We start from the raw sequence: 13,788 nt of genomic DNA, 5'->3' as shown, positions 1-13,788 counted from the left end.
TCCAGCTCCTCGGCACACCGCGTGTTCTCTGCTTTACAAGAAGGTCACGGGGAGTTTAAATCAGTCTGATCTATCTGCAATTAAAGGCAGCTGAAGCTCCCACCTATCGGAGAGCAAAGAACAGACTTTGCACCCCACTTGCAACCGCCTTTGAGAGCGGAGAACGGTGAAGGCGTCAAAACTGAGAGCAAGGCGGTGAGCTGCTCCAGCCGGCAAATCCCCCTGGCAGACCCTTCGCGTTACTCCTCCGCGCGGCATTTTAATCCTGCCCCCTCCTCATCTCCCCCTGGTCTCTCCCCCACCAGCTCAGCAACTTTCCCTTCCTCTCTTCTCCCCGCACGCGTCTAATCCTCCGAACCAGCACCGGCTAAATCCCTCGGAGCCGTACGGAGCTTGAACCATGCGCATCCCAAACCGGCCTCCCAAAAAGGCAGCGTGGCCAGGCTGGGAAACACCACCCGCAGCTCCCCGGGGAAGCGCTCGTCCAGCCTGGTACCCGGCTGCAGGCTTCAGTGGGCTGAGAGAAGACCTACGTCGGTCACCAACCTGCTGAAAGTTAGGACTAAAAATACTCTTTAAACCAAGACAAGTGTAGCTGCCCATTCCCTTTTTTTTTTTTTTTTTTAAATAGACCATTTTGTTTATCACAGTTATTTGTGGGTGCTGCCCCGAAAATACTGTTTACCAGGTCCAATAATTGCTTGAGGCATTGGAAAATTAATAGAGCAGCTAGAGCGAAGGACAGGAGGAGTAAATCTGACGTAAGCTAGCGTGTAATTCAGCGCTATTTGCAATAACTGGTGGCTTTCTTCACAGTTGGGAAAAGCCAGGGGCTAATCTAGCTTGGAGGCTGCTCAGTTTTTCAGCTACTGGTAGGACGGGATTTTTCAGGAGGAGGAGGAGGGTGCATCAAAACAGTTTAATTTCCAGAGCATTTTAACTATTAAGGTATGTTCCAAGGGAGAATAAAAGGTGCGTATCTGTGGAAGGGAGAGGGAATTCATCGTACAACCCTGTGAAAGGAAAGAGTCGGCACAACCCCATCTATGTACCGAAAATGCACAATGCAAGGATACCGAGGACAAATAATTACATTTTTTTCCTAGCTACTGTTAGCCAAGGACGTCTTGTTTTCCCTTTAGAGGGAAGGGAAAAAAAAAAAAGAAAAAAAAAAAGATCTTGCAGTCTTCAAGACTTTGCCAGCACCAGCCAAGTTCCCACCCCAACAAGCCATCTGCAGCACTAGACACGGCGCTAACTCGTCACTCCGCTTTTCGGCCGAGGTGCCCTTCGCGCTCCGAGCAAACAGCGGCAAAGAGACAGTTTAAAAAAAGGCTAAAGGCAACGCTTTTTTTTCACCTAACCTTTCCGTGAAATAGGAAACGCCACTCGAAAGTTTTATTTACCTTACCGCGTGTTTTCTAAATTGCTTCAGCCCCGCTGGGAGAAGTTTCGCGCAGCCCGTTCCAGATGCAGCCAGGTTGCGGGGCTTTCCTGGCGAAAAGTCCCTCGTGCATTCGGTAACTTAAGCAGCGCGGGCGCAACCTGGCCGCAAAGGGCCGCGTCCGCAGGGCCTCCTGGCGCCTCCACACGCAAAGCTGCGGGAAGATTTCTGATACAAGCAGCTCAGCATCGTTTTTATTAATCGCTTTTTTGCCTGCTGCTCGCAGAGCACGGGCAGTCCGGTTAGACTAAAGTTCAAGCTATGTTTTGCTTAAGGTCTACCAAACGTAATTATTGCACTTGTAAGAGAAATTCTCCCCATCAGAAGAATGTTAATACAAACTCCACGTTTATGAACTGGCAGCTTTTTGAAGCAGACTCTCAAGGTACCCTATAAAACCAGCACACAAACCCCTGCCCCTTGACCCAAGGATAAACTATTACGTGAGGCAGGAAAACTAGTCTGGAGAGGGGAAAAAAATTAGCTTAAGGCTTTTAGACAGCAGGAGAAGGGGGGGGGAGTGATTTGAAAGCATTAAGTATCACTGCAAGGTCTTGTTTAGACTGACAGCATTAAAGAAAACCTGGTTACAGAGCGGGTGGGCAAAGAGTCCAACAGATTAATAGAAAAAGATGAGACGAGGGAGGGGATAAGCATGACTCTGAGCTGTCTGAACTGCTCTGCTGAGAGCAGCAAGGATGTTCAAACCGTGCTGGCTCGAATCTGAACTACACCCATGAGCGAGCAGCGATGTGATAAGACCGGGAGTTCTTGTGGCCGTGAACTGCCGATGGAAACTTCCTGCTTGGGGTTTGCTGCGTTGTCTTTTTGTTTTTTTTTTTCCAAGCCGCTGCCCGATATCCATAAATAGGAGCTGCTACTCAGCTCTCTGCACTCAGAGCCGGGACCCGCTTTGCCGAGAGGGCTCGCACGGACGCGTCTCTGGCCCGGCTGCCGCGGGCCCCCAGCGCTGCGCTGCTGCCACCAGGGCCCACTTTTTAGGTCACCATCTGCAAAGCCATGCTCGGTCTCAAGACACCCTGACGCGCGCGTCCCAGGGAGGCTTCTCCGGTAACCCGGGCTCTCTGCTGCGGTCGGAGAGCCCTGCAGCCTTCAAAACCTGCTGCCAGCACCAAGTCCAGGACCAGCTCACGCCCATGCCTGACCTTTGAGCACCCGAAGACTTTTGAGTCTGCAAATTTGCAGTTTGGGGACTGGAGTGCAGAACAGGGCCCGTGAGAAAAGCTGGCAGACTGCTAGGAGGAGAGGTAACATCCAGAAGGCTTGTGTAACACTTGGCTCCTGCGACTAGCTTTTAGCTTCTGCAACGGTGAATCTCGAGTCTCTTGGATTTTTCTCTGCTCTTTGTCCTGGTGTGACGGGAACCCGTTGCTGGAAGGGCACGGAAAAGGCACGCATCCAGATGGACTCCCTGAAATGTCCACAGTGACTTCCAAACACCATCTATCTCAGCACTAAATACAATACACTTGAGGAAGGAAAAATAAAAAGCCTTAAATTTGTTATGTTCAAGCCTCCGCATCACGAAAGGCCCTTAAAGAGGTTGGGAAAGGACATGGACTTTTTTGGTCTTGGGATGCGAGCCTTCAGCGAGGTTCCTTGCGCGAGACCTGGTTTCATTTGCCGGGCTGCCTAATTGGGCAGGGTGGGGGGAGCACCCACTGGAGGCACGCAGGACACCGCAGACGCACGGCATCCCGTCCTCCAGGTGCCCAGAACCCGATCCATGAGCTCCAGCCCAGCAAGCCACGACCAAGGCACCTTCACTGACCCAAACCTGCTGTTCTGTCCGACACGATGGGGTGTTCGGGGAACTAACGGCAGCAGCCCCGGGAAGAAAACCAACCCCTTCGATATTTCAGCACGCAACCTGCGAGATTACTCGAGCTAGGAGCCAGGCAATTCCCATCCTGGGAAAACTTTTTCCAGATACTGCAAGGAAGTGACATCAGAGGCCAGGCGCTTTTATGAGCGCAGCACCCYGCTAAGCCGCACAAAGCGGGAGGTGGATTCGAAAGGCTCTTATTGCAGGGAAGGGCCTCTTCCATCTTCCCCCAGGCCTCGGCTTTTGTATCGCCTTTACCGCAACAGCCCTGACCGGATTCGTTAACTCTCATCTTTAAGCTGGGCCTCCTTCGCATGGAATTACTGCAGATTTCACCTCGAGGCAACAGCAAAAAGCGGGGGGGAAGCGGCCCACACCGCTTCATTGGGGCCATAAAAGAGACTGGGAAAAACAACAGAATGCGGTTGGGGATAGACACATGATGATTTTAAAAAAGTATATAGTCGAGGAGATTTTGATGGTTCTGCCAAAAAGAAAAAAAAGTGTCTTCCCACTTGCAAACACGAGTTAATTATAGAAAAAAGGAACAGGAAAGTGTTAAAACCATCTGTGCCACAAGGAAAATGATACGGCCGCCTGATTCCAGGCAGCAGCGATGACAGCTGTTATATACCATCCAGGGCTCTAGCTTGGACTGTTCCTCCCAAGCAAGGTGCAATAATCCAGGCGATGGTAGGCGTGGGTGCCACTGGGAATTGCAAAAGCACTACGGAGCCTTTTATCTGCACTAGCTTTTCAATGCCGCTCTCACCTGAGCCAGCTAAAGTATCAGGCCCCAGCACCATGCCAACAGGTCCTACCAACCCGAGCACATAGCGGGGTCCCCAGTGGGAGCGTACAAGATGTGCTGCAGCACGCTGCCGGTGGTTGGTGCCGGTACCTGAGCTCCCTAAGGCATGTGGAGGCTGGTTTTGCAGCTACAACATGCACTGCAGCTGAAGACATCGTACCCTGCGCGACAAGGCTGACGGAGGAGACACAGGACCTGCTCTCAAAGTGGTGGGACCCAGACGTTGCCTCCTGGCATGCCTACCACGCACACACAGTGCTACTCTTTCCAGAGGGTGAGGAGAAATTTTGGTAAGCCACCATCCCAAAGTGACCTCCTCCACACATGGGGCAGGAGCTCCAGGTTTGGCTAACAAGACCACCTCCAAACTTGTTCTTCACATCTTTCATACGGGGATGTCTCAAGGGACAGACTTCTGAGGCACATGTTTTTGCCCCAGTTCTTAGGGAAACGAGGGCTGTTCGATGGTGCTGACTGCCCGCGTGCTGCTTGGGGAGCTCTCACCACCTCTCCCATCACTACATGCACCACTTCAGATGCCTGGACTTAAGTTCACAAGACAGATCTGTCTTCTGTGGTTTTATCCCCCACGCTTGACAGTGGGCTGCCGRCGGCTTCACTGCTTCAGCAGTCCGTTTGTGCCAGCGCCACGTTTCGCAAAGGGGGGGACGCCGGAGAGTGCAAGGTTTATGAGAGGCCAGAGATTAGCGCAGGGGATCCAGGCAGCGAGTGCAGAAAGCAACGGAGAACCACCCCGGTCCAGTCGCTCACATCCCACAACTTACTGCAAGACTCACTTTGATTAGGACCCCTTCACAAACATTTACCTATTTATTTTTAAACAAAACTGAAGAGCCAAGGAGCTTAGAGTCCATGTCTCAAATAGCTCTGGTGTTACTCTCAGCTCCCATTCACTTCAAATTCTCGTGTCCCCCCCAACCTGCCTGGCTGACGCCCGAAAGGCGGGCAGAGCGGGGGTCAGTTGGGAGGACGCACAGGGTGGTTGGTGCTCAGCTCTTCGCAGCCAAGCTGGCCTCTCCAAGAAGCCTACCGACAGACTCCTGCACCTCCACTTGAATCCCAAGATTTTAAGGAAATTCCTGGCAACTGTCTAAATCAGCACTTGTAGTCTCAAAAGAAATGAGCCGAGCAATTAGGCATTTAAATCTTGCGTGCTGCCTGTAGCCCCACGCTCTCAGGTTTTGCAGGAGAGCGATTGCCTCCCCAGGGCCCGTCGCCATACCCAGCAGTCCCTGGGTATTACGCTCCTCTGAGGGAAGCGCAGCCGATGCTTTCTTCTTTTGCAAATGTTGCTGAGAGCAGAGGAGACGGAAGAGTTTGCAGCAGCTAGAGAAGACGCATGGCTAGGGCACAGGCTGATGCAGGCAAGGGAAAGCAAAGCCGTCTCTGTCCCGGGCAAGCAGGCTCCCGCCTGGTCAGCCAGCCAGGCCACTGGGAACACGTCTGCATTTGATTTTATTAGGGACATTCAGGCTGGATGATGCCTGAACACGCAACTAGTGCATTTTAGAGGAGACCTCATGCTGACAAGCTCGTATATAGATTCACCACAGAAAATAATCAGCCATAATTAAGGGCTTCTGGTTTATGGCTCAAACAATTGTTTAAACAGCAGAGTCCTGTTCAAATTAAGTTCAGAACTTGCCAATAAGTATTTCTTTACTGTGATACAGTTTAGTTTCAAACTTCTGCTCCAAGCAGCCAGCCAGCCAGCCAGAAAGGGACCAAAGCTGTTTTTCCTGCTAGGAAGTGCAGAGCCACCACAAACACATGAGCTGCGAGGCTGGACCAAGCCAAAAAACATAGTTTTTCAGCAAAAGCTTACTGGGGGCAGGAGAGGGCAAGGAAGAAAACAGTAGGAAAACATTGCCAGAAGCTGGAGTACGCACTAACACGCTAACCATCACAGAGCAAGCAGTCGCATGAGAAGTGGTAGCTGTCGCCGCGGAGTGGGTGGCTTTCTGGTGCGACRCGGGAACGCTACCTGCCAACCGGCCTCGGTGATGGAAACCCCACGGGGAGCGGAGCAGCCCAGGCCACGCGCACGGTGCAAAACGCTGCCTACGCTGGGGCAGCCAGCGCTCGCACGATCTAAGCACGCTTCACGGCAACAAAGGCTTTTACTGCTCGGGTGGCAGGGCAGCGAAGCGTACACCACGTAGGACACGTAACCAAATCCAAGTGCAATCCAGCTATGGCTGCAGACACTTACTAGCCGCATCCTGAGAAAGGAGAYGCTCCTTTGGCGCGTGTCCTCGTCGATGCTGACGAACACGCACGCAGAGCGGAGGTGCTCAGAAGGGAATGGCAGATACCTTATTTCTAATAAGCTAAAGATGAAAACGGCGAGGGGGACAGAGGAAGCAAAGCAGAAAAGTAACCGGGGTGAATCGAAACTAAGAAGATTCTCAGACCAACTGGCACGTTGGCTCAAAGCGTCTAAGGAGTATCGCATCCTCTTCCACGCAGCCTCTACCCATAGAACCGTCCCCCCATTCCCTCCCCACCCACAGCACCCTCTCCCTGCGGAGAACATATGGCAAATCTCACGTAATTAGAGAGATAACTAGCAGAAATAATAAGCAAGTTTGGTTTCTCTTCCACCACRTGCCACTTTTAAAACTGATCATTTCCTTGATCTTCAAAACAGAAAATCTAAAATAATGCACTAGAAACAAGCTCTTCAGCACTGATCTGTGAAAGTCCCTGCAAGTACCAAGCTTTTTCCACCTCCTGTTCCCCAAAACACCCAAATGCCCAAATCAGAAGCAGCTGGCGCTGCTCCTGGAGTGTGCTCATTTTGGAACAGGGAAGTGAAACCTGACTTCCAAAATGCCTTTCTTGCACTGGCTCATAAATTTTGCATCTTAGGAAAACTGGGCAAAACAGAGTTAAATGCTAAGATCAATATTCATATTGAGACAGCTCCTAATAGGTTTTAGTTGGTTAAGTAGCCTTGAGATTTTTTGCCTTGAAATGCAGTAATGCAGATATGGTAGTACACTGTCCAGATGCACTCTAAAGGTAATTTATAGAATTGTGCTCTCTGGAGTAAAGAGCCATTGAGAGAGAATATCAGGTTAGTAGGGTAGCATAAAGAAACTGGGCTTGGGTGAAAACCTGGAAGCAGCTCTGCACAGAATAAAACTAAAAATTTATTTTTTCCTCGTCAATTAAAACCAGACCTCTGTTAACCCTATGTTGTAGAAAAGGGAATTCATAGTTGTGTTACCATCCAGAAGAACRGAGAATCAGCTTTAGGGCTGTGATTCAAGACTCATTTTATACCYGCTTCTCAGCAAAAATGAGGCAAGTCCACTACCTATCTTACACAGATGCTTGCATCCTAAGAAATCTACGGCTCTGATGTGCCCCAGATCCACAAAGATATGCCTTAATTTCACCAGATTAGAGAGATCAGATTGCATAGCCTCTTCAGCCAAAGATTTCAGAGCGCTCTGCAAGCAYTGAACTAATCCCATGAAGTAGAGCGCCCATCATCAGGAGACGGGATTTGCCCGTGAAGCTACACAGAAAAGGGGGAACAAGAATTCACCTGCAAGTCAAAAGGGAACACAGTAAGGAACAATCCTGCAGCACTGAACAAGTTAAAGCCATTTCTAAAGCGGGAGAGAAGAAGCTGTCTGCGAGAACRCAGCTGCCCTAAGCACATAAAGCATCGCAGTTCAGCCTGTCCTCCAAGGAGAGCCCCTCTCTGCGTACCAAAGGCAGCAGAGGTCTGACAATGGAGCTCTGTTCCCCCATACGGCTGGAACATTGTGTAAAGATGTTCAGGCTTATTTTGAATAGTTTGTTCTCTCTAAGGCAGGTCCTGAAGCCATTTCAGAGCTACCGAGTATGAAAAGCCCAGATGTTGCCACAAATCAATAAAAGTCCTTCTGCAATTTTCTTTTGAGGAAAGGGAAAATTTTGCCCGCTACTCTTCTGATCAAAACCCAGCAGCACTTGGTCTAAGAACTTGCCAGGAACAGTAGTAGCAGCTTCAAACCTGATCATTCATCATCCTCAGACGAATTGTACCATTAGCGCACGGAGATCTGATGGCAAACTCCATGTTTCACAACTCACATGCAGTAAGGAGGACAGGCAGAGACCACAGATGTTGGTCACGCAAGATTTATGGACTGAGATGGCTTTAGGTGTCTCCACTCCTTTGGGAAAACTCCAGTTTTAGGGACAGATTAATGATAAGAAATTAACATAGTAGCAATATATCCTGCTYCATAGTTTGAAAAGTTCTGCTCTGAGCAGATGAAGTCCAGTGGATTTGCAGTGATTTAGCACCTTCAGCACCTCAGAACTAATGTCTTCAATATGTCAGTAAATCTGCTAAACAAGGAGGTTTCTTGRGGGCTATTTTTAAGATGGATTATCTGAAACCACTCCAAATTTTATCACCAGTTTAGTCCAATGCAGAAGAGCCTGGCACGGGGGAAAGTTTGCCGATTCTCAAACTTATCAGCAAGTGTACTGGAGTGGTGCTTATGCACGACACGGACCTCTCGCCAGCAGAGCAGCAGGCTGGCTTTCTCCGTCCGCGGCAAGCAGAGAGAGAGGTCTCAAATGCCACTCTGCAAGCACAGGGAGAGCAAGGATTTCGCTGGCAGGAGCGCAAGGATGCCACTGAAGAGATGGCCGGCAAAGCACAGCAGTAGGCTCTGTTCCACAAAGTTTAGGGCAAGGGAAGGTAATGCTTGCTTCTACCAGCTGAGCTTGACACACCAAATTAAGGGCCATTTAAAGAAAACAGGAGACAATTCCTTCAGCAGCCCAACAGAGTCTTGGGAGAATGGGTTAAAAGAAAAAAAAAAAAGAAAAAAGAAAAAAAGACAACTTTGCATTATCAGAGCCCCAGAAGTGATTAAAAAAAAAAAACAGAAAAAATACCACACAAACAGGAGCATTTAAGGAAAACCTCAGGAACTTCTGAGCCTGAAACCTTCRACACTTCTCTGCTCCCAGAAAGAGCATTCTTCTCCACCAGAAAGAGCTTCTTTATGCATGTTTGTGTACTTCTTTAGAGACACAGGCTGGGAAGACCCTGCGCTACTGCTAGCTCCGTCTGCAATATATTTTTTCTTTCCAGTGTATGATCTAGGAGCACTGTGGGAAGTATACATGGAAAATGACCGTACCATAAAACAACTCAACTTTATGACCTGAACATTTTAAGACGTAGCAGAAGCCTTTGTATTGTGGACATAACTGCAATATATCAGTTAGCGATCACTTACGCCAAGATCTAGCACTCTAGATTTTGTAGCAAATGTTGACTTAAAGACCCATATCAAATACATTATGGTACCACTGTTTCCCGTTGCCCACGCTGATGATTCAATTAATTTAAAAACAGCAGTGAAATTTAATTTCTCCATTAACCCCACAATCCCCAACAACAATGAGCTGAGAAGACAGCAGTAACCTGCCTAAGTTTGGATGGACTTGAAGGATGGGAAGAACGAACAGCAAAGGAATGAACGACAAGGAGATACAGACGTAATTTGAGGAACAGGAAACAAGGGAAACACAAGACAGCACCAGGTCTTTTCTAACYCCTTTACAGGAACAGAAAGTAAAGGAAAGTTAGAGGGAAAGATATGTAGATGCCAGACTGGGCATCACAGAATATTATCCACAAACTATGTTATTCAAAACACTTCTGTGGAACAGACCGAACCCAGACTCTCCTCATTCCACCTCCTTTGCACTGACACAGCTCAAATTGATGTGACCCTGTACAACTCACAAGAAAAATACGATACAGAGTGCAAAACATTCACACCCTTATGTAGGCACCCTGCATTGCTCCCTGCCGCTGCCTCCGTGCCTCCCTCCGCAGACTGCTCACGCTCCGCAGCGGCATGGCAATGCTCCGCACTAGGTCCCTCCACCTACAATCCAACCACTAGAGAAAGGACAGGGACAAGAAGAAAACCATGACCAATGCGACTGAGTTGCCTTTAGATTTTGAGCCTCCYGCAACCCTGCAGCCCTTCCGTCCTTGCAGCAGCCGTGCAGTGTTTGCTCTAAAATGCACTGGCTGCACACCGAGGGGGTAAGCACAGGAGCCTGCTGAGATCTTGTCTTGGGTGCATCGCTTGGGCTAAGGGTTAACGGGAATCATCAAAAGGAGCATGAACTCAGTAAAGGCAAGCTGCTCTTTTGGGGGGCCAGGGAAGAAGGTTGCCCTTTAGATATCTGCATTAATGGTTTTCATAAACTGACTGCCTTCTGGATGGCTGAGCACACATACGTTCAAGCGCAGGTCTCACGTCAAGTGGGGCTCACCCTTATTTTCTTCAGGCAGGAAAGTTCACCATGTAAGAACAGCACAGAAGTGACACAGCCACCTCACGAGTTTTCCTCCCTGACAYTCGGTCAGAGAAGAATAGTTAGCTTAACCAGAGCCCTCCCATCTGCTTTTGTTTTCAAATGTGTTCCTCAGTCCCGGGCTCTGCTAAGCCCCTAAAGTCAACGGGCATCTGTTCTCCTCCACCCATCGCAATCTGCCAGAGACTGCCATTCTGACAGCCATCAATCAAGCAATAATATGCTGACCACAAGACCCACTGGGACATAATTTTCAAGTCAAATGCAGCAGTTAGCATAAAATAAAGCATTGCCCTGTTTTTATGATTCTGCAGCTGCAGCTAGGGACTCTGTATGCAACAAAAGTGAGGGGGAAAAAAGGCACAGGAAAATGGCAATTCTACTCTTCTGAGTCATAACAATTATGACGTTGTGATAAGAAACGTTTTCTATGAATTTTTAAGTACCAGTAATCCTGTTTTGCAATTGTCCCCCGGGAACAAGGCGACAGATTGAATGGGATTGACAGTTATTTCCATTCTGACAAACACAGCTCTGACTCGCCCATCTCCTAGCTCGCCCACCCTGCTCCCGACACGCGACTTGGCTTCCAAACTTCCCCGGCCCCTCGAACGCAGAGGCACGCCATTTAGCCACACGCAAACGTGAGCGCTCATCACACCGCTCCGGCTCTGTACGGCGGTGTTTATTTTTAAACACAGAGTATAAGTGCCTGCGTAATTTTGTTCTCGACAAGCGTTCGTCGTTCTCTTCCGAAATGCTCTGCAGAAAAGCAAGACGCAAAGCCCCAAGCATTCGAACAAAAGAAGAGCACCTTTGCGGCACCGCTGCGCTGGGGGAAGGCAGCCCTGAGCAGCCCCTTCCAGCTTCCTCGCTCTCCATTCACTGACGCTAAAAAAACCATCGCATGCATCAAGCACACGCATCTCCACGGACCAGTCGCCTTTGCTAATCCAGCCTTACCGGCATTTTGGTCTTCGTTCCCTTTCAGGCCTGTCCTCGGGGCCACTTGCTCTCAGGATCAGGAATTGCAGGCGTCCATGGCTTCCCGTGTGGCGCTGGGCATGTGACCCACCTCCGCCGTATGGGTCTGATTTCGGTCCCTACCCTGCATCCAGGCCTGTTCCAACACCGCGTGCCCGGTGCTCCAGCCAGCCAGCTTCTAGCATTTCTGTCACCAAAACAAAGCTTTTGAATTGCCCTTTTTTATAGGCACCAATGTTTTTCATCTGTCTGGCAGGCGAGAAGTTTTAAGGTGCGCACACACCTTTGGAATGAAGTTTAACAGGCCACGACCACTCGCTCCAACGAGGATAGCTCTGATAACCCAACGAAAGCAGAGCTGTCCACCCACGTGAACTCAAAGCCAAAATATGCATTTATTTGTATACCTGTAAAGTGGAGCTGCGCTCCCAAATCAACCACATGCACTGGGAGAAAAATGCATCTGACGAAACCCTTTTTATTTGCACAAATACATACAACTATTCCCTTGAAAAAGCTTCAGCTCTGAATTATGAGTCAAGTCAAACATTTTGGTCACTCTTATTACATGTATAGCAACTGTTCTCGTGTGTTTCCAGGAAGACTGAGATCAAGAGCATCAAAAACTAGGGAAGAGCAGTGTTCAACATTTTATAGTGTTTGAGGCTGTTTAAATACTCAGTCAGCCACCTTAAAAACCTGCAGATTTATCTCACTGACATCGAAACAGGTTGCAAAAGAGGAACACAAAAAATGCTCCTTTTCATTAAAGTATCCTAGATCAGGAACAAAAATACTTCATTTTACCTCTTTTGTAAAATGAGCATCGTCATCAGAATTAGTGCACACGAATGAATTTGGTTTGTAGAGAATCAAATAAATAATGGATGATGAAGGAAAGCTGCCATGGTGAGACTACTCAGTCCTCAGGAGATGCTCTGCTCTATGCAGCCAATACGTTCATTTTTACAGCACCTCAAACGGGGACCGACTCCAGCCTTAAAGACAATCCCTAAACCCCGACCACCGAGTGTATCAGCCAAAATGACACATTTGAGGACATCAGGAGAGTGACTTATTGGTCTGAAGTCCTGGATGTCACCGTCCCCGACACTTCACCGCCCGACCACAACATGCACTAACTGCATGGCAAGATAAGGTACTGCCTGCCCTCAGCAGCACATCACGCAGGCAGTAAATATTCCTGTAGACCAGAAGGCAGCGACCCAGCGTACCCGAGGGATTTCCACCGCCTGCCCAGCAGCTGAAGGCAGCACCTCCAGCAATGCCTCCTAAATCGTAGTGTGTTTGAACGCTTTGAGACGGAAGGAAATACAGGCTCTTTTGCAAAACTCGCAGCCCTCCAACAAACACAAAGGACTCCATCACCGGGGATCAGAGATAGCCCTATCTGCTCAGCTAGCTCTGACACATTACGGCTGCCAAGAAAATAAGAAAGATGTGAACTGTCTATCAGGGAAGTCTTTGCAAGTTCCCCCACCCACTCCCTCCAGACAGACAGCGCAGGAAAGAGTATGATGGGGCCCGTCCGACGTGCAGCAACGGGTTGGCACAGCGCGCGCGTGTCTATTCGTGTCTGCGCAAAGTCTGGCGAAGCGAGCGGCGGTGGCGAACCGAGCGGAGCCCCGCATCCACAACCCGCTTCGCTCGCACAGGCGCTCCGGCTCCCGCTCGCCCCCTCCGCCCGGCACAAACTTCTCCGAAGTTTCCAGAGGAAGAAAGCGAGCAGCTCACAAGAATCCTTCTCCTGCTGCTTTCTTCTCCTCACTTCGCCCTTCTTCCTGAACGCCTTCTCGCTATCTTTGGTGTTCTCACACCCCACCCACTAATGACTTCTTTCCTACCTCCTTATTCAACCGACTTAAGCGTCCCTCCCGCTCATGATGTCTTTCTTTAGTGTTTTTGCCTCCCTCACCCTAATCCCCCCAAATCCTTGGGCCCACCTGCCAGCCCAGCCGCTCAGCGGACAATTTTTGACCAGCTCGCCAACATCCCTAACTCAGGTGTCTCTCATTTGACTTCAGCCGCACGGGGAAGGTCTCAGCAAGCTTTTCCTGGCCAAACATCCCACCTTCACCTCGTTCATCTCTGCTGCTCCTGACCTGCAATGTCCCCGCTGCGCCGGGCTCCCCTCCCACCGCAGGCACCGGCACGCCGCCGGCTCCGTGTCCTCTTTTCACTCCTGGCCTCACAGGAGTTTTCCTCCAGACTTTGTCCTTACGTCCCCTTTACTCCTCTTGGTTTGTGCACCGTCTCTGGATGGTTTCAGCTCATTCTGAGTTTGGAGAAGGAGAAATGAGGCAGTAGCTG

The 13,788-nt window shown here is 49.6% G+C and overlaps 1 protein-coding gene across 3 annotated transcripts in view; it reads right to left on the bottom strand.

The window, feature by feature from the left end:
* SSBP3 (single stranded DNA binding protein 3) overlaps window positions 1–13,579 on the bottom strand; it is a 59,473-nt gene extending 45,894 nt beyond the window's left edge. The window contains exon 1 of one of the 3 annotated variants that reach the window (XM_026086942.1): window positions 13,556–13,579. In XM_026086942.1, coding sequence (XP_025942727.1) covers window positions 13,556–13,564 — 9 coding nt within the window. In that variant the 5' untranslated portion in view covers window positions 13,565–13,579. Of the gene's footprint in view, window positions 1–6,334; window positions 6,359–11,436; window positions 11,458–13,555 lie in introns of those variants that run through there. The other 2 variants (XM_026086944.1, XM_026086943.1) reach the window with 2 other exon arrangements.
* Window positions 13,580–13,788: the final 209 nt, after the last annotated feature.

Source organism: Apteryx rowi, unplaced genomic scaffold (genome assembly GCF_003343035.1).
Source record: "Apteryx rowi isolate R43461 unplaced genomic scaffold, aptRow1 scaffold_7, whole genome shotgun sequence".
Classification (NCBI taxonomy): domain Eukaryota; kingdom Metazoa; phylum Chordata; class Aves; order Apterygiformes; family Apterygidae; genus Apteryx; species Apteryx rowi.
The sequence above is the reverse complement of the archived record's forward strand: the minus strand, read 5'-3'. Positions and strand labels throughout refer to the sequence as shown.